At 56.6% G+C, this 22084-nt stretch overlaps 1 protein-coding gene across 1 annotated transcript; it reads left to right on the forward strand.

Moving 5' to 3' along the window:
- The first annotated feature begins 19233 nt into the window (after positions 1 to 19233).
- LBX1 (ladybird homeobox 1) lies at positions 19234 to 21632 on the forward strand. The gene is made up of 2 exons (XM_075424231.1): positions 19234 to 19774; positions 20035 to 21632. Exons 1-2 carry the CDS (start codon positions 19450 to 19452, stop codon positions 20538 to 20540), a joined length of 831 nt encoding a protein of 276 aa, XP_075280346.1. The 5' UTR covers positions 19234 to 19449; the 3' UTR covers positions 20541 to 21632.
- The last annotated feature ends 452 nt before the right edge of the window (positions 21633 to 22084 follow it).

Below are 22084 nucleotides of genomic sequence, written 5' to 3' on the forward strand. Positions count from 1 at the left end.
AGTAAAGCAGGTGCTCTGTGGTTTGAGTCCTCCATCTTTCTAACAGCTGCACCATCTTCCCGTGGTCCCTCGAAGACAGCAGCGAGAGATTTTAGCAGAGATACTCAGGTATTTACTGGTTGTTTTCCCCAACAGCTCCCTGCTGTGCAGCACAGCAGGGCACTCCAGCAGCTCCCCATGTGCTTGGCTCCCACACAGCCCTTGCTACACCACAAAAATTATAAAAAGAAAGAAAATTAAAATATGTTGAAAAGCATCTTTTCTCCGCACTTGTTCCCAAGGCATCTTGTGAGCAGGTGTGAGTTCTGCATCTCAGCAAAACCATGGACCTGACTCATTTTCTGGTTTATCGAAGGGGAAAAGGGACCCTTCAGAAACCAGCAGTCCCACATAAGTCCGCTTCATTGGTGGGCGAGCAGAGGGTCCCCTGGCACCCCAGCTTCTGGAGCATGCCCCTGAGTGCCTGCTGGGATCCCCATGCTGGGACGCGACGCTGCAGCTCATGTTCCTGTCCTCACAAAAACATCCAGAGAAGTCTCCAGGAATAAAGCTGCACCAGGCACCTTGTTTGGATTGTGATGCCCTCGGGGGAGGCAGTGCCCCATAGTCCCATGTCTGGGCACGCTGCTAATTCACCGTGCAGCTCAGCGACCAGCTCTCCATCCCGCTGCCTTGACCCCGCTGCCTTGGCTTTCCCACCCGACTCCCGATCCAAGGCCGAATTTTGCTTAGCTTAGGAGACTTGATGAGTGCACTGCCCCAGGCGTGGTGGCTGCAGGCCATCAGCTAAAATAGCTGCTTGTCATCATCTCCTTTGTCCGGGCTTCGAGCTGGCATGACCTGCCGCCTCCGCTCCCTTTGAGATCCTTTTACAGCCAGCCTTTGAAGGGCTGACTGACAGCAGGACCTTGGTCTCTCCTTTCCTCCTCTTCCCATAGCTTCTCTCGCTTTGCTTTGCCACCTGCTCTGGTTATTTCCCCCTGTGCCTTTTTGGGGTCTTTTTCTGCCTTCCCTGATGCCTCCTTTCCCCTCTTTGCATCTTCTTCTTGTCATCCTGGTAGACTCCCAAAATAGCCCCGCTGTGAGTTACAGCGCTCATCCGAACCACCACCACGTTCACCCGTTCTGGCATGGTGGGGTGTGCTGGTGGACATGGGTCTCAGCACAGAGGCCCAGCCAGGACCACAACGCGCCCTGCAAGCAGCCAGCCCGGGGAGGAGCTCTGCTGCAGCGTCCTCCCCCAGAAGTGCCCATCTCCTCATGCCATGGGGCAGGTGGATCGCGTGGACCTTACAAGCGTCGCGTGGACCTCACAAGTGTCACGTGGAACTCACGGGTATCGTGTGGACCTCACAAGTATTGTGGCCTCACCGGAGAGGGGTGATGGAAGGAGCCCCTCCAGCCTGGCACCGGGCTGTGCCATGGGCTCCCTCTGAAGCGGGTTGCCCCTGCAGTCGCGTGGCCAGTGCAGCTCAGAACACTCTGCCAGTGCAAGCAATTCCTCCCAGGTCAAGGATCTGGCATGGTGGGGGGTGTCACTTACGCCCAGACGTGGATGGCATAAGCTGGGGGACTTTAACTCATCTCAGCAGGCTGGAGCCCTTCCCGAGGAGCACAGAGCTCCTGAGCTCCACTGGCTGCTGGGAGCCAGGGTGGGGGAACACAGCAAGGCAACAACCGGCCCCAGCACTGGCTGTGCCCTGATGCCTGATGCCCTGGGCTGTGGCACGGGCACAGCCAGGGTGCCAAAGCTGTTCTCCATCACAGCCCTTGGGGGCGGTCCTCCTGCCAGGAAGGCGTTAGGCTTGCAGGATGGAGATGCTTTCCTGAGACAGTTACTTGGATGCTGCCTGTACCTGTAAAATCAAGACTCCGTCCCTCCGGTGGTCCCTGCTGGATTGGAATCGAGCGCTGCTGACGCGCAAGGGTGGCTCATACAGGGGCATTGAGCACAGCAGTGGCCTTCTGTAGATGGGTGACCAGTGCCCCACAGCAAGGACAGAACCCAAACCTTGCCTTGCCACCGCTTCTCAGGCCTGACGCACACCCTGCTGCCTCGCCAGACTGCACCTCGCCAGGGGAAGACCTCTGGCCTTAAAGAGATTCTTTTCCAAAAGAAGCAGAGCCCAGATACCCAGGTCTGGAGGCCAGGCTGGGATCCAGCCCCCACCACAGCGGGGTCCTGCCGCAGCCCTCTCCAGCCTGGCTGGCTCTGACCTGCCCTGGGCTCTGACCCCAGACACTGGGCCTGAGCCCATCCAACGTGGATGGTTTGAAAGAGGGAGATGCCGCTTCCTATTGCTCTTGAAGGGGATGGATGCCAAAAACATGCCCATTATCTGCGCTGCGCTGCTGAACCCTCAAACCTCAGCGTGCCCGAGCACCTCCTGGGCAGGTCTGGGTGTGCCGGACCCAGCACACCAGAGGGTCTGGAAGTGAATCCACGCACAGTGGTCTGTGATCACACATCAAGGACAAACAAAGCTGAAGGCTTGTGCTGTTGTCTTCTCCCATGGCTGGGAGATGGACATCAGCAGGCTCTATCAGTGTCAGCAGGTCACCCTCCATCCAGTTAGAAATGAGTTGTTACACTGAGAATAATTGACCCTTAATGCCAGCTGCAGGGACCAGAGCATGCATTGCCATGAGGTTACGCTCCTTCCAATCCATCTGCTGTCCCTGTGCTGAGCTCGGATGTCTCTCCTGCTCCCCCAGCCCCCAGCTCTCCTCTCAGCTTTCAGAGCCACCCTGGTTCCCAGGATGTGCATTTAGCCTTTCCCTTCTCCCACCATCTCCACGGCTCCACAAAGATGAATGAGGTCAGGGACAGGTGATACGTCACCACCAGTCCCTCTGTAATCCAGGAGGGACTTGGGAGAAGGCTTAGCTGCCCAATATCCACCAGCTCAAGGAGACATCACTCATGTTAACATTGCAAATGTGATGTTCTTCTCGCTTCACCTGAATTATGGCTCCAGTGAAAGCACCAAGAGACCAGCATTTCCAGGGAGAGTTACTGGCAGTGATGGGGGGAATGCTGCTGTACTTGGAGGGTCCTTGTCATGCACTGTCCTTGGCGAGGTCACTTCCTACCCCCATGACCCTGATTTTCCTCTGCCTCTCTGCCTTGTGCTTGCAGTCTGCAGCCTCTTTGGAGAGAAGCAAGAACAACAGGGGCTGATTTGGGCTAAGATATCTGGTGCCTCAGGAAGAGCAACAACCATGGCGATTGCTGCATGCTCGGGCTTTCCTCCAGCCTGCAGGCACTGAAGCTTTCCCTCCCACCCATGCCCGTCCAATGTAGGGGATGCTGTGCCCATTCAGGGCCTCGTTAGGAGACTGCGAGACACTTGTGGATCTCTGAGCACAGACTTGGTGGTGGGCGTGGAAAACCACAGCAAGGAGACAGGGGCAGGATGGGCAGATGAAAAGCAGCTGCTGTTAGACCGTCTGTCCAGCAGTGTCTGTCTGAAGCTTTCAGGGAAGGGAAGTCACAAACCTGGGAAAGGGAGAGAGCTGGAAGCAATACTGGAGAGGCGAGAATACATTTGCCCATGGAAATCTCCTTCTAGCCATGGCAGGGTCGTGCTGTGCTCAGCGCTCTCAGGGAGGGGATGGCGGCTCAGCCACATTCCCGCCCTGTTCCCCTGCCTCTCCCTTACGGCACCACTCCACAGGAATATTTAGGCAGCGAACGGGCAGCGTGAGGCCAGGCTGGCAGCGCAGGGCGGTGAGCGGGGCAGGTGTGCGGTCCAGGCCTTTGCAGGTGCAGGGCTATGCAGGCGATGCATCTGCCACGCTCGCCTCCACGCTCCCACCCTCTGGGCTATCTCGTATGCTGGTCCCGTCTTCCCACGTTTCTGCTGCCTTTTTATCCTCAGCGCCTTCGCTCGACGGGAACATCCAACCGAGACCTAGCCATGCGCTGCCATTTCCACTGGCACCGGTGGCACAGCAGGCACGAGGCAGCCCAGCCGTTAGGACAGGGAGGGCTTCAGCCCGGTGGGGAGAGGGCAGCAGGACCAGCCCCGGCCAGGGCTAAGCCTGGGGCACAGCACGCTGCAAAATTGACGGCGGCCGGCTGCAGCGAAAGAAGGAAAGGCTGATTTATACCCTCGCCGTCTCCGCGCTGCTTGGTTCCAGCAGAGCTAAAGTGCCGGTTTTGCCTGTACTGGGCCCATCGCGGTGCAAGATCCTGCCAAAGAGTGAGAGGGATGTGTGGTGGAAAGCGTATCAGGGGTGGTATTGTCTACACGCAAATGCTCAACTTTATGTACTTTTAACTAGAGGTGTAACAGATGGTTGCATTTCGGTCCAAGCAGCGGAGAGCCATGCCCATTCCGGCTGGAGCCAATCAATCCCGCCACTCTGGGGAAAATGGCAAGCTGGGTTTGGAAGCACGGCTGCCAGCAATTCAGAGGAAGGCTTTGCACAAGCGAACGTGGGCCGCTGCCATGCGAAACCAGGGAAACGGGATTAAAAAGCCGTCGAGGCAGACAGCAGAGCACGGCGCCGCGGGCCTTCCCCGGAGCAAATGGTGGGAGAGACAGCGAGCAGCCGGAGCTCAGCAAACATCATCCCGGCCGCCTGCTCTCACGCGCTGGCATCGGGAGGGGAAGGGAAAGAGGTTTGCTGGGTAGGGGAGACAAGTTTCACGGGGATGGGGAGGAGGCTGTTCCCACGCAGTGGTGCTGTGGGAAGGGGCTGCCTCTGATGCTCTGCCTGCTCATCTCGCTCTGCCCAACCCCCTCACCTGTCTCCACACCCTGCAGTGTTGTTTCTGCTTGGAACGGTGACTGGCCCCCACTGCCATGGCTCCTGCTCTTCATGGTCCCACAGCCAAGGCAACGTCCCTCCTCTGAGCTCTGGTACCAGTGGGGACTGGGCATGTGGGTCTGCAAACCCCACCTGTCTCTGCTCCATGGGGGGGCCCAGGGCACCATGGTTGAGGGTCTGGGGGGATGAAGAGCCCTGCGATGGGGAAATGGCCTCCTCCCGTACAACTGACACCAGGAGACAAGTATGGACAGGGCTGAAGCAGCTCCCACCCCAGGCCCCACAATGGAGATTTGCCACTGGTTTCTGAGAAGTTATTGGGCTGATGGAAGAGAATAAGCTAGTGTAGAGGTCTCTGAGTTGGGCTAATTCAGGGGTGTAGTTTAAGGTCTGGGATATAAGGAGGGGGGTGATGGAGAAAGATAATCCAGTGCTGGCTATGAGAAACTGAGCTGGGATCTAACAGCCAGGAGGAGTTTTTAATACAACAGCCTTCAAGATAACCAAGAGCAGGGGAAAGAGCACAAGAGGGAAACCAGGATAATCACCTCTTTGTTTCTCAGGCTCCTCACCACCTAAAGCAATGACAGGTCGTTGCTCACTTGCTAGGGGAGGTGCTGCATTTCCCACAAATCCCAATAAGACCAATTTATCCTTCCTGGGTGGAGGGCTGGATAAGCACTTGGGTTCTGCTGGCTCTTCCAAGCCACACTGTGGGGTGACACATCTGCACAACGACTTCCCTGAGCATCTCCCCAAACCACGTGGGCATTTCTGCCTCCAGGGCACCCAGATTTGCACCCTGCATAGTTCACTCTTCAGCAACAAGGAGCACTTGAAATACAGCTTTGTCCTTTTTTCTCAAATATAGGTTTATATTGAGAGAGAAGGACAGACAGACCAACAGAGATAAAACACCGCCAGCAGAGCCCGCAGTTCGTTTGCGAGGCACTCAGCAAACACCCGGGGTTTAGCAGGTGCCCTTTGGGATGCAGCCTCGGGGGCTGCACATTACAGCAGTGCAGAGCATTAGATCCAGAACTGCCATGGGAGGTCGTAGGGAAGAAAGTGATTTTGTTTAATGGCTTCTGGAGACTGAGGGATTTTGGAAAATCACTAGAATTGTGGATCCTGGCAGGAAACCCATGCTCTTTTTCAGTGCTGTCAACACCAAGCAGCCAAAAAAACTGGGAAGCAGGTTCAAAATCATGAGACGATGCTTAAACCAATGAAAAAATGTGTGGTTTATCCTTGTCCCTCCCCCTGGGTGGTTTTGTCCATAACATCTGCTCATCTTCAATTGTGCCTCTGTCATCACAAAACTCAGGTGAGAAAACCTATGTGTCCAAGCTAAACTGCCCCCAAGATTTTGAGTGAAATATTAAAAACTTGCAAAAATTCAGTGAAGCAATGAGACTGGGTGACCCGAGGAGTCTGCCCAGCAGGTCAATGGGCAGCCCTAAGGCTTAAGTCCTAGAGGACTCTTTAGAGGGAGACATCTGCATCAAGGACATTTTGGTCCCTGCCCATCACTGGCACCATTCACCAGTCCAAAAATTGCGTGTGTATGACTGAGACAGAAACACATCCCAGTGAGGCAGCAGGGAGACGGCAGGCAGCCTTCTGCAATTAAAATGAAGTATTTCAAGCAAATCTGGCTTTTTCCTCACTCCAATCACATTGCAAAAGCCTCAGGAAGTCTCTCCATGGGCCTCTTCACCATCCTGGCAGGGCTGGTGCAGCCCATGGTGCCATCGAGCCTTTCACATCACCCCCACAGTGCTGGGGGATTTAACCTGATATTTCAACAGGTTAAGACCCATTCTCCCTCTCCCCTGCTCCTCCTCATTCCCTCTCATAGTCACATTCCCAGGTACCTCTCAGCAGATGTTTACGATGTTTTTGTAAAACATTTCCACTTTCTGGAGCTTACCGAGCTCTCTCTGTCTCGCAGGTGCTCTTGTCTGGAGGATGCAATGTCATGAAAGGACTGCTCTGACAGAAGGCACGTCCTCCCCCAGCTCCTCTGCCTATCCGACACACAGGGTCTCATGTCTAGAGAGACCAAGAAAAACCTTGTGGAGGGTGAGGACGCTTGTCCTTACACTTCTTCTACAACTCTTATCATTCCCAAGGCATGATTATCTTCTAGCAGGGCCCAGAAGTCCCTTGGATGTTTTATTTGTATCCATATTCCTTGGATGTTTCATTTTACATCTGCAAAGCCCTCTCATCCCCGGGAACATGGGATAGACAAAGGCACCAAAACCTGGGTGGGCAAAGGAACAAACCCAGAGCGTTGCACCACACGATAAGGCTGAGGACAGTCTCTCGTCCCGGCAGCGCTGCCTTAGGTGCTGCCAGTGAATGCCCTTCAGCTTTGTTCAATGCACTGATACCCAGCTTAGGTCCATCCCAAGAGGGTATGTGTGAGCCCCAAGCTCCTGGTCTGCCTTGCCCTGACTCCTGAGGAAACTCTGGAGATATTGGCCGACTGGGGTGACCTCCCTGCCCCACTATTTCTATTTCACTGCCGCAGCCCCAGCAGCCAACCCTCATGTATCATCCAGGCATCTCCCTCCAGTTCATCCTGGTGGCCCAACATCTTCCTCAGGTGTTTGCCCAACCAGGGACACCAAGGACCTCACAGAATCACAGAATAGTAGGGGTTGGAAGGGACCTCTGTGGGTCATCTAGTCCAACCCCCCTGCCGAAGCAGGGTCACCTACAGCAGGCTGCACAGGACCTTGTCCAGGCGGGTCTTGAATATCTCCAGAGAAGGAGACTCCACAACCTCCCTGGGCAGCCTGTTCCAGTGCTCCGTCACCCTCAGAGGGAAAAAGTTCTTCCTCATGTTCAGACGGAACTGCCCACCACACCACGAATGTCATTCTCTCTCTGAGGTGCGGCTTGGTTTTCCTTGGTCTTCTCCATTGGCTGCTCAGTCCTGAACGGTAGGAGATTCACCTCTCCCACAGTCAGCGCTGTGTTTCCAGGCTGACAGGCTTTGCCAAGGGCTACGGACGTCTGTGCTGTCAGACAGGCTGAGGAGTGGGTGAGCAGGGATTAACTGTGTGTCGCCTCTTCCTGAACAAGTGTGAGCAGACGTGGAGTTATTAGGTGGCAGGTTCATAACAAATGAAAGGAAGATCTTATCTGCATAGCTTGTAGATCAGCCGTGAAACTCATTGCCCGAGGATATCGTGGATGCCAAAAGATTATATGGGTTGAACAAGTGGTTAGACACGTTCATGGAAGAACGATCTATCTGGGGGCTATAAAACACAGAGGTATCACTTCTGGCTTAGGACTCTCTGAGCCACAAACTGCCTGGGGCTGGGAAAGTATCCCGGGGAAGCATGCCATATACTTGCTAATGTTTTTATTATTATAATATAATAATGTAGTGACAATAATATACTATATAATTGGATCTTTTGCTCTCTCAGGACATCCTTCACCAGCAAGCAGTGGAGCCAGGGTATGGGGCTAGGCAGACCTTCATTAGACCCTGTATGGCCTTCCTCAGCCTCTCGTACGTGGCAACAGTACAGACCGGTGCCAGGCTGAATGCCATTAGCATGCCTGCAAACTTGTAGCACTCTCATCACTGAACTGCCTCGTTGCCTTTCAAGGGAGACAGGCAGGGATCAAGCCTCTGATTCCGAGAGGGTTCATGAACCTAGATCTGCACGTCAAACCCCTGCCTGTGCTGGGGAGAAGCACTGTCTTTGGCTGAGCTCTGGGTCTAAAACCAAACGTGTCGATCTCTGAGTCAGTGTTGTCTTGGGTGCGGATGTCTGTGTCTTTCCTGGAAAGATATTGATTAGGGAAAGACCTTCATCTGAAAACTGCTTTTAGTTTCTCAAGATTAGATACTTTTCCATCGCTCACCTCCTCTCACCTGATGCAATAACGTTGACTTTTCACCCCTGTTTTGCACGGTCCCCTTGGCACCCCCAGAAGAAGCACCATCTCCTGTGCTCCTGGTCCGTGGAGAACCTCTCCCACTCCTGGCACAGCCAGGTGTCGTGACATGCAGGTCTCAGACACTGCCCTGCTCCATCGCCCTGAGCAAGTATAGACCCTCTGCCCCTGTGCACTGGCGTGTAAAGCAGAATGAGCCCGGCTTACCTCATGCAGGCATTTTTGGGACTGAATCAGAAGCTTTGGGGCAGGAGAGCATCATGGGCTTGACACAGGCTGGTCCTGGTTCAGACAGCAATCATGACTGCATTCCCATCAGTGTCTTGCCCCAGTCCCCTTCGCACCTACCTCTGCCAAAACGCCCGCCTGGGAAAGAGACCTGGGGATGGGGGCCGGATTTGTCCGCTCCAATACCAGGGGAAAGTTTTGAGGAGGAAAAAGCAAAATTTATTTTCCATTTAAATATAACTAATAATAAAACCAGGGAAGAACAATGCTGAGAATATGCTAAGTAAGCAGAAATCTGGCTAAACAGAAGTTTTCCATGAGGCATCAGGAAATCTCTGAATTGCCATGAGTGCCTTATTTAGTGGTGTGTGTGCTTTTTGTCCACACAAGTTCTAGTCACTGCAGCCATCAAACATTTTTTAATAGGAGCATTAACTTAAGAATAGCTAACAGTAATATTCCTAGCTGTGTGGAAACAGCATTTTATTAAATGCTTCACACAGATTTTGTATAATAAAGATGAATATATTATATCCTCTGCCTCCCCCAGAGTGAAACAATAATAGGAAAATAAAAAAAAAAGCCAATAAAATGAAACATAAATAGAACATAATGGGACTAGTAGCAAACTGAACTGACTATATAACATCTGCTATTGTTAGCCTGGCAAACGCAAACAAGGGGAGAAACCAAGAAAGATTTGAACAGCCCTAACCTCTTTCCCCTCTGCTGCAAGAAAGCAGCACTGATATCCCAAACAGATCTGTTTCGGAGCTGACGGAACAGCACGACGCATGACTTGCAAATTTGTCCTGAAACAAATGCGTCGGATTCCCTTGGCTTCTGCGCACGGAGCAATTTTCACAAGTCTTTTGATGCCAGCCGGTTGATGTGTGAAAATATTCCCAGGCCTGGAGAGTTCTGGATGCAAACATTCATTTATTTAAAAGCTCAGATTTTGCCGTGTGTTCGCCCCTTGCTATTCTCCGGTTTCTGAGGTCCGGTCACCCCATCAGCTGAGCCGACACAAAGCCGTGGGAGCCGGGCAACAAATCCTGCCAGCTGAAGAGGTACAGAAAGAGCCAACATCTATGGGCAAGGCCTCAGCTGGCTCCCGTATATCATAACCAGGGAGCGCTTGCCTTTATCCAGGACCTTTGGAAAAATTGGGCTAACTAAGGGATCGCACTGGGGGCAGAGGGCAAACAAAAGCAGGAGGGATTTTTGCCAGGCAGCTCCTTCGCAGGTAGCGATCTGGCCGGCTCACAGGCGCTGCAAACCCAGGGCTCCGTATCTGCAAAGTCCGGTCTGGGTTTGCGACCAAACTTCAGTCATAGCTGTCCTGATACCAAACTGATAGCAGAACTGGCTGGAAGCTGGGGGAAGAAAAGAAGAGCTAAATGCCTATAAAAGTCATTTTCTCTTTTATTTGTTGTTTTGCTTGTGATGATCACACCATGTTTCCTATCTATTTTTACAGTAAGTTGTACACTGATCTCTAGAGGCTCCTGGATGACTTATTATTAACAATGTCTTCTTATTATGGATGGTGATTTATTATCAGAACGATTCTATTTGTATTGGGTATGTTGTTCTGCTGCCAGCACAAAGCTCTTACCACCTTCAGAGCAAAAGGTCGTGTTCTTGCAGCGCTTACACGCCCGGCTCTGCGACGCTGGGCCGGTGGGTCTGCGATCATGGGCGGGGAGCAGAGCAGCCCCTGCGCACCCGCAGCATCGCAACCGCTCCGGCCTCGTGGGGTGCGTGGGTGCTTCTTCTCCTGCTGCTGGGTTTCAGTCCTCCTCACCTTCTGCTGACATGCCTCGCTCGTGATGAGCTCACCACATCAGGATCTGTGCACTTTTCAAAAAATCACGTCTTTGGCAATTTTCACCTGGCGCTACCAGCCAACAAGAGTTCCGCCTGGGGAAGCTGAAGCCACTTCTCTACCTGTCTTTTCCACCCTGTCCCAGAGCCGGTGTGCTCCGAGGCTCAGGGACTCTCTCTCGCTATCACCAGGGGCCACCCTGGGGTTCGGCAGCAGGTTCGGGGGGCACGGGGGGCCTTCCACCGCCGGTCTCTGTGCCGAGACCGGGACTGGCAGCGGGGGCAGGTGCGCAGCAGAAGATCACGGGGTCTGAAGGGCGGGGGGCCCAGCCTGCTCCCCCTGACAGCCGTCCCGCGGCCCGGCCCGGCCCGCAGCAGCCCCTCCGCGGCCGCCTTCCCCCCTCGGACGGGGCAACGGGTCCCGGGGGAGCCCCCGGAGCCGGGCGGGGGGCGGCCGGGAGGCTGCGCGCGCGCTGCGCGTTCGGCGCCCTCCCCCTAGCGGCCATGCCCCGCCGGCACCGCCGCTCCCCCCGGCGGGGGACCCCCCCCGGCCCCCCGCACCCCGGCTCCGTGTCCCTCGCTGTTCTCACCCCCCCCCGGCCCCCGCACCCCTTCCCCGTGTCCCCCGCCGTTCTCACCCCCTCGCTCCCCGCACGCCCCTCGGGGGGGGGGGGGGGGGGCGTGTCCCACTCCCGCCGGTCCCTTTGCACGCCCCAGCCTGCCTGATTTCTGCTGCTCTGTGGGTTTATCAGCCCCCCCCCCCCCCCCTTTCCGGGCCTTGCCCACTCCCCTTCACCCTTACCGAGGGACGCTGGTGGCTCGTCGTGAAGGTGTGACCCTAACCCGGAGGGTTTTGCCACATGGGAGCGGAATCCAGGCCCGCGTGCTGCCGGGTGTCCTGGCACCAGCCAAGAGCCGCTTCCCACCCCTGTAAAACGCAGCAGAACTAAATAGACCCCAAGGAGATTTCAAGTGGGAAAAAAATGGGAGAAATCTTCAGGCTGTTCACTACACACGCTCTACTCGGTGCCCAGAAAAGCCCAGGTAGTAAAGCCCCACCGTCACAAGCGGTCGTACATCAGCTGGAAAAGAACCCTGGGTGCTAGGCAAGAGGACGTGGGAACTCAGTGCCACAAGATGTCACAAAACAAACAAAACAAAACAAAAAAAAAAAATAAAAGGGAGATGGACTGGGCCACAGGATGCTCTGAGATGAAATCACTGAAGATGTGGCATTTTTGTAGTGATGTTAAACCTCAGAGCTCAGAGTTTGAACCGTTTTCCAAAGAGCAGGAGTTAGGGAAATTCCTAACAGGAGAGGGATTTTGTTTTTTTTAACCTCAGCCTCCTGCAGGAAGCTCTGCTCTCCCTCTCCATCATACTGGCATGCAGCACTGGACACAGGGGGACAGCCTGATGCGCCAGCAATCAGTACAGAAACGCTGTAAGCTGACAGCAGCTATTTCACAGGATGGGAGATACCAGACACCATTACAGGATGCTAAATGTACCCATTGAAACCCCCACGCCTGACTCGAGGCAGTCTGAGGAATGTGTCCAGGGTTCCTGGGGCAGAAAGCAGAATGAAGTAAACAGAGATGCGAAGCGTCCCGTCAGAGGTGTCTGCTGCTGGTGAAAGGCCACTGTTCGAGGCAGGTCTGAGGCAGGCCCCAAGCGGGACACAGAGAGCAGCTTGGTAGAGGAGAGAGGTGCAGCGAAGCCTTGTGTCCAACAGTGAGGGCTGGGGCAGGTTTGAGAATCAGCTTGTGAATCCCGACCGTGGGTGGGGGCCACAGGAGGGCAAGAGTATAGACCTGACTTTGGTGAGAGCAACAGGGGAGCAGAGCAGAGGAAAGCTGCAATGCCCTGGCTGCATCTGGGGGGATGTGTCTGCTGCTAAATAGCACTGCTATTTGGAAGGAAAAGAACAAGGGTCACCTGAGGCCTTGCAAACTCACCTCATGTGAGTTCAAAGACAAGCGAACTGCTGTTTGACCCTGCCTCTAGCTGCTGCCCCTCCGTAACAGGACCCAAGAGGAATAAGGGAAACGAACACAGCCAGCCTAACATGAAGTGATGGATTTTAGGGACGTTTTTTTCTGTCCAGCAGCACTTGTCTGAACTTGGCGAGGTCCCACGAGGTCAGATGGGGTACGACGCCAAAAAGGAGCGATTGAGAAACAGGAGCACTGACAGAAGGAAGTGAGAAGTAAGGAGGAGCAGCCTCGCAACACACAAAGTTGGAAGAGACCAGAGCCAAACTCTGGCTTCGCATCTCAGCGCTGCTTTTGCAAGGGGTGGAAATATTAGTTTTTAATTAATTCTCTTACTGCAGTTGTTGGAAGGGGAGGAGGGAGGGGGATCACCTTCAAAAAAGAAATACAAATAACTGCTTTAACAGGAAACTTTTGCTGCTGTAATTTATTGGAAGGTGAAATGAGCTCCGATTACATTATCCACCCGCACTGTGCTGGCAACGCGTACTTCGGATATTGCGCTATAATCCAATGACTGCTCCTGAATTATTAACACCAAGTTGTTATTAGAAGTTGTTGCCTGGCTTATTTCCGCCATTCTCCCCCTCACTCCCTTTATTAAGTTTCAATTGATTCCCTGCACCTCCTCCTGCCCCCCAAAAACGAGCCCTCGCCTCCCTGGCTCCTCCGGAGCTGCCACAAACGTTACTTGCGTTTGGCAGCCTGGTGAATTATTCACGCGTGCCGGGAGCGGCGGAGATATTACAGTCCTCGGAGGACACAGCACGGCTCGGCTGTCACAGCCCCGGGTGGCTCTGTCGTCGCCCCCCCATCCCCCCCCCCCCCCCCCGGCCTCCGTCCAACAAAGTTCTGTCGGGCCCCGAGTCCCGAGCGGGGTCTGGGGCAGGGGGGCAGCCCGCGGGCAGCCCCTCCGCCGCTCAGCTCAGGGGGGTAGCGAGGGAGCCCCGGGTGGAGGTGGGCATCACCCCGGGGCTCGGCACCCACCCTGAAACCCACCGCTGCGCTCTATTTCCAGCCACCTCCCCTTGCGCCCATCCCCGCGGTCTCAGGGCGAGATCCGCGGCCGCGGAGCCCCGCACCTCCCCGGAGCCGGGGCGGGGGGGGGAAGCTGGCACGGCCGGGAGGCCTGAAATGCCCCTTCCCTCCTCGCTGCCCTCCAGAGGGGTCCTGCAGATCGCATTTATCGAAGTATTTAATTCTTCTTTTTTTTAATAAAACAATAAAAAAATCAAGTTCTCGCCTTGCCTGGAGCAAGGATGGGCACGTCCCGACTGTTCTTCCCGGGCAGCCCGCGTCCTGCCGGGTTTCTTGGCCTAGAAGTCAAAATACTGGAGTTCAAACGAATAAAAATACATTCAGGTGCTCGTATTCACCTTTCCCTCCCCGCTGGGGCTGCAAGAGGACCCTATCCCCGGGGTGAAACCAGGGGTCTGGCTGGGGACCCCCGGCTGGGAGGGGCGGGAGGTACACGGCTGCTGAGCCCAGGGTCCCGCAGCAGCTCAGATCGGCTCTCCAGCCCCCCCCATGCCCCCATCCCAAAACCCGAGGGAAATCCAGAAAACCCTCCGGGAGTGGTGGCTCGGGAGGGTCCACAGCGGAGAGGGGACGTGCTGGCCCCCAATATCTGGGGTGGGGATGTCCCCGGGCTCTCCCCAGCCGTGGGAGATGCTCCCCACTGCCCCACGCAAAAGGGGCGATCCGCCCCGGGAGTTACTTTTACTTTGTGCTTTACATCGGCTTGCGGGGGGTCAGGCTCCCCTCTTTTCCCCGCAGCCCACCCGGGAGCATCCCCGCTTACACCGGCCCGGGGGCTCACCCGAATTTATGCTCATTCCCCTCTCCCGGCCCTGAGCCGGGGCGGCGGGAGGCGGTCCGGGCACCGCCGTGCCCAGCTCCACTCCGCGGGGGTTTTTGGTGTGAAAACAAACTGGACCCTGGGGTGGGAGATAGTTTGCAAACGAAAAATCTCCGGGGAAAGGCGGGGAGCCGGGCCCCGCGGTGCCGGCCGGCCCGGGGGAGGCTGCTCCCCGGCCCCCCGCTGCTGCCTGGGCTGGGCTTGGGGGGGGGAGGGGGGCGGGTTTCGCCCCTGTCCGGCCCCGCTGCCGGGGTCCCCCCGAGCGAACGGAGGCTTCTCCGCCGGGGAAAGCCCGGGGCTTCGCGGGGAGGGTGAGCTCCGGCCGGGCCCTGGCCCCCGGTCCCCGGCCCGGTGCGGGCACTCGGGTCAAATTTATTTTTGGTGCGGGGAAGTTTTTTCCCCCCCCCGCAGGGAGCTGGTTGTGAGGGAAGGAAGAAGCGGGCGGTAGCTGTGAAACGACCCCCGGAGCTGTGCTCAGCCGGGGTGATTCTCCCCAGCCCCGCAGCGTCCCCCGGCCCCCCGATGCCCCCTCCCCAGCAGAGCCGGCAGCCGGCGGGCGCCCAATTCGGGGCGGCTGTTCTCCAAGGGAAGCAACGACGAGCAGTGCCCGGTGGCGGCGTGGACCGGGGACACCCGTAGGTACATTTCACCGGCACTTTTGCCAGAGAGGGTTGGGACAGCGACCTCGCACCCCTCCGCGGCTCTCCCTTCTCCGGGCTCCACCGCGAGTCCCACCGGGCTCACTCCGCCTCTCGGCGCTTGCAGCCCCAAACTTGAGGGGATGCTTAAAGACAAAAACAACAGTTATTTCCTAGATTCCCGGCTCGCCACCCCGGCCCAGCGCGGAATAGCTGTGCCGGGAGCCTGAGCTCGCTGTCAGCTAGAGGGGACGGAGTTTTGCTCCGCTCCGCGCTGCTAACAGGGAGCAGCAACGTGTTTAGACCGCTTAAACTAGGCAGACCTAACTGGGAGCCACACACGGCTCAGCGACGCCGGGAAAGGAGGTGTCATTTGTACGCAGTTACTTTGGTGATCAACACTCGAATGATTTATGCCGCCTGCTTTAATTATATTCCTGTGACATCTTCCTGGACAAAAGCGGGCCGCGCACCGCCAAAGCCGGGCAGTCCCGGCAGAGCCTGCCGTGCCCGGGACGGCTCCCGGAGGGGGCGGGCAGCCACGCCGGCATCCCGAAATACGGCTCTGGGGGCGCCGAGGGAAGATGCCTCCAAAGGTGCTACTCGTAGCCGGAGGGGATTTTTGCTCTCCCCTCAGTAGTTTCAGGTTCAGCGGTGGTTTTCTGCTCCTCGGAGGAGCAAAGACCGCTGCTTAACTTGCTTTTCTTCCCTGGTAACACTTCCCCGATGGCTTCGGGGGAGCCCCTCATCCACCACCTGGTACAGGGAGGGGCCGCCGCGGCCTCCAGCCCTGCTCCCCTCTCTCCCTCTCAACCGGGGACCCGACCCAAACCCGCCCCGACTGCCGTCCGCACCAGGAGGGGATCAGTGCCGGGCCCCCCCTCGGAGGGGCTGGAGGTGGCAGAAGGCGGGGGGCGGTTGAAGCACTTCGGACCCACACGACCCCAAAGCTGAGAGGCACGGCCCGCAGCTGCCTCCCGGCGGGACGGGCAGGAGAAGGGCCCGGAGGGATGCGAAGTTCCGTGGGAGCGGCCGGAGCCGGCCCCCGGCTGCCCCCGGTGCCCCTCTGCTCCCCGGGGCCCTCCGAGGACGGGGAGATGCGACGGGACCTGCCGCGGGGCACCCAAGGTCCCTAATTCGGGGCTGGGTGCCAAGCGAGATGCTAAAAAAAATTAAAATAATTAATTTTCGAGGGGTGCGGAGGGGGATGCTGAGCTTTTCCCCTAAGCCAGGGCGGGGACAACACGGCGTGCCCCTCCTCTGATTTTTGGCCACCCCCGGAGGGCAGAGGGGGACCCGTTTGCGGGGAGCGGGTTGCAGCCATTGCAAAGGCGAAGTGAGCGCAGGGAAAACAAACCCGAACCCGCCAAGGGAGCCACCGAGCAGCCGAGAGCACAGCGGAGAGGGGTCGGTCGGGGCCCGCCGGGACAGCCCCGTTGCGCCGGGGGCACGGGGGGGCCGGGGCCTGCTCCCTTCCCTCTCAGCCACCCCCTTTCTCAACGAGGGGCTGTTTGGGGGGGGGGGGGGAGGCGCTGGGGACAAGGGCAGGAGGCAGGCCTGGAGCTGAGCTGCTCCTGCAAAGCATGAACCCTGACGGGCAGCGGACGAGGCAAACGAAAACGGGTTTCCCTGTGCTGGGGAGCCTGTCCTGAGGATGCTGCCCGCCCCCCGGGCTCTTTCCCTACGAGGGAGCCCCCCAAAAAGCGGGGTGCATTTAAAGCCCCGTCCCCCCGCTCAGGCAGGGAAGGGCAGATGCGGGCTGAGGGGAGAACAGGGGATCCGGAACGGTTTGCGGGGCTTCGCCGACTCCGGCACTGAGCGATGCCCCGAGCATCCCGCAAGCCGCCGGCCCGCCCCAACCCTCACCCGGGAACCAGACTGGGTTGTTTTCTCTTTTTGTTGTTCCTCTTTTTTTGTTTTTCTTTTTTAATCTTATTTCTGTAATTATAACACCAGCATCCCCGGCTGAGTTCTCAATAAAACCCGGATCCTGACATAAAACGCCACGCTGGAAAATAATGCGAGGGGACACAAGGGAGAGGAGGAAAGTCTCTAATTGGTTAAAATATGTTTAAATCACTTCATAAAACCCAAGCAAAGCGAAGCAAATAATCCACCTAGCAAAGCAAAGAAGCCGGGCGATTTAGAATCAGTGTAATTCGCTCCCCCCCCCGACCGGCTCCCCCCCCCCCCCCCCAGCTCCTCGCAGTATTTGATATGATGAATAACCCAATATAGGCCTTTAAAAATAGGTCACTGCATAAAGAGACTCCCAGAGAGCTATAAAAAAATGGGAAGAGGGCGCTTTAAGGAGAGGAGCCATTTGCTTCTTTTGTGCTTGTTTGGTACCTAGCGGCCTGGGAGCCGCCAGTCCCAGTCGCCCTCCTCCTGCCCGTCAAGGTGAGGAGGGAAAGTTAGGGCCCGATCCGGCCCCGGCCTCTGCCCCTGCCCTGCCGCCCCGCGATGCTGCCGCCCGCCTCGTCCAGCCTCGGCCCGGCCCGGCTCGGCTCGGGGGCCGCCCCGCGGGGAGCCAGGGGGGTGCCCCCGCCCAGGGTGGGGGTCAGGCAGCTCCTCACACCCCCCCCCCCCCCGGCTCCGGGGCTTTGTCTCCGGCCCTGCGGAGCCGGCGGCCCGGGTAAAAATAGTACGGAGCGGATCCGACCCCCACCGACGGCCGCGCAGGGCCGGGCTGGGTTTGCCCCCGGGGTGGGGGGCGCGGCGAGCCCCTCCGCCGCTGCTCCCCCCCCTCCCCGGAGCCGCCCGCAGCGAAAGGCCTCGGGCTGGAAAGCGGCCCTCTCCGTCCCCACTCCCCCCTCTTCTCCCCTCACTGCCCCCGGCCGGCATCACCGGCCAATCCCGGCGCCAGCGGAGCCGAAGAAGCCGCCGACATCCCGGGAGCGATCCCTGCCCCTCCGCGGACACCCCCGGCGCCGGCAGCGTCCCGGGGGGGGCCCTGCCCCGCCGCCGAGCTGCCCTCACCACGGCCCCCGCAGCCCGCTCCGGCACAGGGCGCTTGGGAAAGAGGAGCACGACAAATTCGGCGGAAACCTTCGGATTTTATTGGAAAAGAAAGGTCTGCCTTACCTGGAACCAGGCTCTCCCCTTCTTCCCCTCAGTAAAGTAAAAAAAAAAAAAAAAAAAAAAAAAATCAAACAGCTCTGGGCAGAGCCGGAGAGAGACATTTTAAATAAAGTAGTAGCCGAAATTAACAGGAGGGAGAAATAGAAGAAAAAAAAAATATCTCTGGGGAAGAAAGAAAAAAAAAAAAAAGATACCGCCGGATATTTTTCGTTTTGTTTTCTCTTATTATTATTTTTCACTATACTGTATTATCCTGATGCAATAAAGGCTGGTTTGTAATGTAATTTAAAAATATATATGTCCAAACAAATAGCAGGGCCAGAATATGACAAGTGCATTCAGCATTATAATTCAGCTGGGCTCCACCTCCATACCGCCTCCTAATTAATGGGTCTCCGAACTTGCAAAAGCCTGCATTGGACAGAGAGAGAGAGCGAGCGAGCGAGAGAGAGAGAGGGCGAAAAGTGTCGTTGAAGATAATTGATTACCTCCCAATCAACAATAACTTGTTAGCAATAGTCAATTACCCCGTCTCTTCTCGCCTCTTTCCCCCTGGTCCGAGGTCTCGGTGCGGGGCTGCGCTCCCCCTCTCCGAATTCTGCGCTTTCTTTTTTTTTTTCTTTTCCATATTTTTTTTTTTTTTTAATTATTTTTGGGGGATATTCGCTTTGGCCGGGGGGGGGAGGGGAAGGCAGGGAAAGTGCTGCGATTTGGGGTGTTTCTTAAAATAGCAGCTGGGAAGAGGAAGAGAGAGGAGAGAGCGAGCGAGCGGAGAGTGAGAAGAGAGAGAGCGAGCGGGGGGGGGGGGGGGGGGGGGAGAGAGAAGGAAAAAAAACCAAAACCAAAACCCCGACCCAAAAACCCTGGGACAAGCGGTGCGGAAGGACCACCTCTCGGCGAGGGACCGACGGCAGCTCCGCTCCCGGCCGCCCTGCCCGCCGCCCGACGTGGCTCTCCCCGGGAGGACCCGGGGCTCCTCCGCCGGAGTTGGAGGTGGGCTTCAACTTTTGCTCGCTGTCTCCGCCGCCGTCACCCCGCCGTCTCGCTGGGGGTCTCTCCCCCGCGGCAGCGCATCCCCGTCGCGGGTGGGGAAGGCAGCCCCGCGCGGCCCGGCCCCACCATGACTTCCAAAGAAGAACCCAAGCCCTCCTCGGGGGAAGAACGGCGGCGGAGCCCCTTGGATCACCTCCCACCTCCGGCCAACTCCAACAAGCCCCTCACTCCCTTCAGCATCGAGGACATCCTCAACAAGCCCTCGGTGCGGAGGAGTTACACCCTCTGCGGAACGGCCCACCTCCTCTCCGCCGCCGAGAAGCACCCCCCGGCCGGGCTCCCCCTCTCCGGCCGGGCTCTGCTCTCCCAAACCTCGCCCCTCTGCGCCCTGGAAGAGCTGGCCAGCAAGACATTCAAGGGGCTGGAAGTCAGCGTGCTGCAGGCGGCCGAAGGTAAGCCCCTCGCAGGGTGGGGGGGTGGGGGGGAGGATTCTCCCGCGGGTGGGTGCCCCGCTCCTCCCCCCCCCCCTTCAATCTCCCGGGGTGGGATGGCGGGGGGTCCCCGGGCCGCATCCTCGGGGTGCCGGAGCGGCCGCTTTGCCCCGCTCCCACGTCCCCCCCCAACTCCGATACGGACGGGGCAGGGGCTCGGGTGGGCGTCGGGGGAGGGGGGCTGTGGGGAGAGAGGGGACAATCTGGCGGCTCGTCGGCAGGCAGGGACGGGATGACGATCTTCGGGCAGCGGCAAACGCCGAAGAAGCGTCGAAAGTCTCGGACGGCCTTCACCAACCACCAGATCTACGAGCTGGAGAAGCGGTTCCTCTACCAAAAATACCTGTCCCCGGCGGACCGGGACCAGATCGCCCAGCAGCTGGGGCTCACCAACGCCCAGGTCATCACCTGGTTCCAGAACCGCCGCGCCAAGCTCAAGCGAGACCTGGAGGAGATGAAGGCCGACGTGGAATCGGCCAAGAAGCTGGGCCCCAACCCCGCCGTGGACATCGTGGCCTTGGCCGAGCTGGAGCCCAGCGCCGAGGGAAGGGGCAAAGCGCGGTCCGGTTCCCCGCCGCCGCCCCCCCCCGCCGCCGCCCGGGAGCCCGGCGCCCCCCCTCCGCCCCGCCCCGCCTCGCCCCCCACGGAGCGGCCCCGCAGTCGCCGGGACAGCGAGGAGGAGGAGGAGGAGGAGGAGGAGGACGTGGAGATCGACGTGGATGACTGAGGGGCGGCCGGCGGGCCTCCTCCATCACCTCCGCGGCCACCGCCACCCCCCCCCCCGCCCCGTCCCGCTCCCCCCCCACACCCCGACAGCTCCGAATTGGCACCCCCGGCCCCGGCAGCGCGGCGAGGCGGCTGCTCCCCCTCGGTCGGAGCAATAAGCAATAGAAACCCACCACACACACTCACACTCCAATTAATTTAGGGTTGAGTCGAGATCCCTCCGCCTGCCACATCTTCGGAACGGTGCAATTAACGGACGGCTTCTGTATAAATATTTAAACGTATATATTGGATTTTTTTTTCCTTCCCCCTTCTTTTTTGAGGTTTTGATTATTATTGTTTTTTATCAATAGCTCTCAATGATTATTACTTTGTCTATAAGGGAGGCGCGTAACCTTGGAATAAGCTCGGCTTCCGACAGATGTTTGGGTAGGCAGTTGTTTTCAAAGACTTCGGAAACGAGCCGGTTTAGGGGAGGTTTAAGTTAGACTTGAAACGGCAACAGCAAAAATTAGCCGCTTTCCTTTCCTTGCATGTTTCAGATGTGCACGAAATAATTTTTTTTTGTTCTCCTTTAAAAAATACTTTTTTCTTTCGCAATCTTGGGAACTTCGGGATGGGTTATAATGCAAGTTGAAAAATATATACTTTTTTTTTTTCCTAGAGCATAGAGATTTGTCTCCAATGCAATTTCTGCCTCATTTTACCAATTAAAAGCTATTTTTACCATTTTCTGCTATTGTTGTGCTTTTATTAAAAAGCTGCCTTTCGTATTTTTGATATGAAGGTGGTAACAAAAAAAAACAAACAAAAATGAAAAAAAAATCCTAGAATTATTTTTTACTCTTTTTAGAATTTTTGCATGCTACAGAAATAAAAAAGGACAAATCCCAAGATCAATACATTTAAATATTACACTATAAATTAAAAAAATGTACAGATTTAAGACCTGTTTTTTGTTTGAATTGTACAAATTTTAAAAAGCCTGCTATTTAAGTTCCGGTAGGGACAACGTCGCTTTATTTACTGTCTCTTAGAATTGTACAGATAGCTCTTTTTTCCGATACAATAAAATCTTTACCATTTTAATAGACTTTTCAACGTCCTTCTTTGTGAACGAGAAACCGCTCCGCTGGTCCGAGGTCGCGACAGACTTTTCCCCCCTCCAGGAATCCCCCATCCCGTTTCCATTTAAAGTTACTTTGACCGCGGTACCTGCGAGAAAACGACAGGGAAGGAGCACACGAGCGAGAACTTTGTTACTGTTGGTTTTTATTTGTCTCCTTTTTTTGTTTTATTTGTTTTTTTAAGGTTCGTGCCAGGCTGCGGTTTAGCAGAGGGAGCGGCCGGCGGATCAGCAAAGCGGGGGGCGCGGGGGATGCGCGGCGGATGCGGGACCGTTCCCGCCTCCAGTGGGGCATTTCCAGCCCCAAAATAGAGGAGGGGGACACGAATAAAAGAAAGATAAAATAAATCCGAGTGGAGAGGAAGGAGTTATCACCGATTCGGACAAAAGGAGAGTGGGGGGTGTGAGCGGGGGGAGAT

Source organism: Opisthocomus hoazin, chromosome 6, assembly GCF_030867145.1.
Source record: "Opisthocomus hoazin isolate bOpiHoa1 chromosome 6, bOpiHoa1.hap1, whole genome shotgun sequence".
Lineage (NCBI taxonomy): Eukaryota > Metazoa > Chordata > Aves > Opisthocomiformes > Opisthocomidae > Opisthocomus > Opisthocomus hoazin.

Excerpts from the sequence above, each read along its gene's own strand:
- LBX1 (XM_075424231.1), top strand. The coding sequence starts at position 19,450 with ATGACTTCCAAAGAAGAACCCAAGCCCTCCTCGGGGGAAGAACGGCGG. Across the intron at positions 19,775-20,034 it reads CGTGCTGCAGGCGGCCGAAG|GCAGGGACGGGATGACGATC; the intron begins GTAAGCCCCTCG and ends GCTCGTCGGCAG.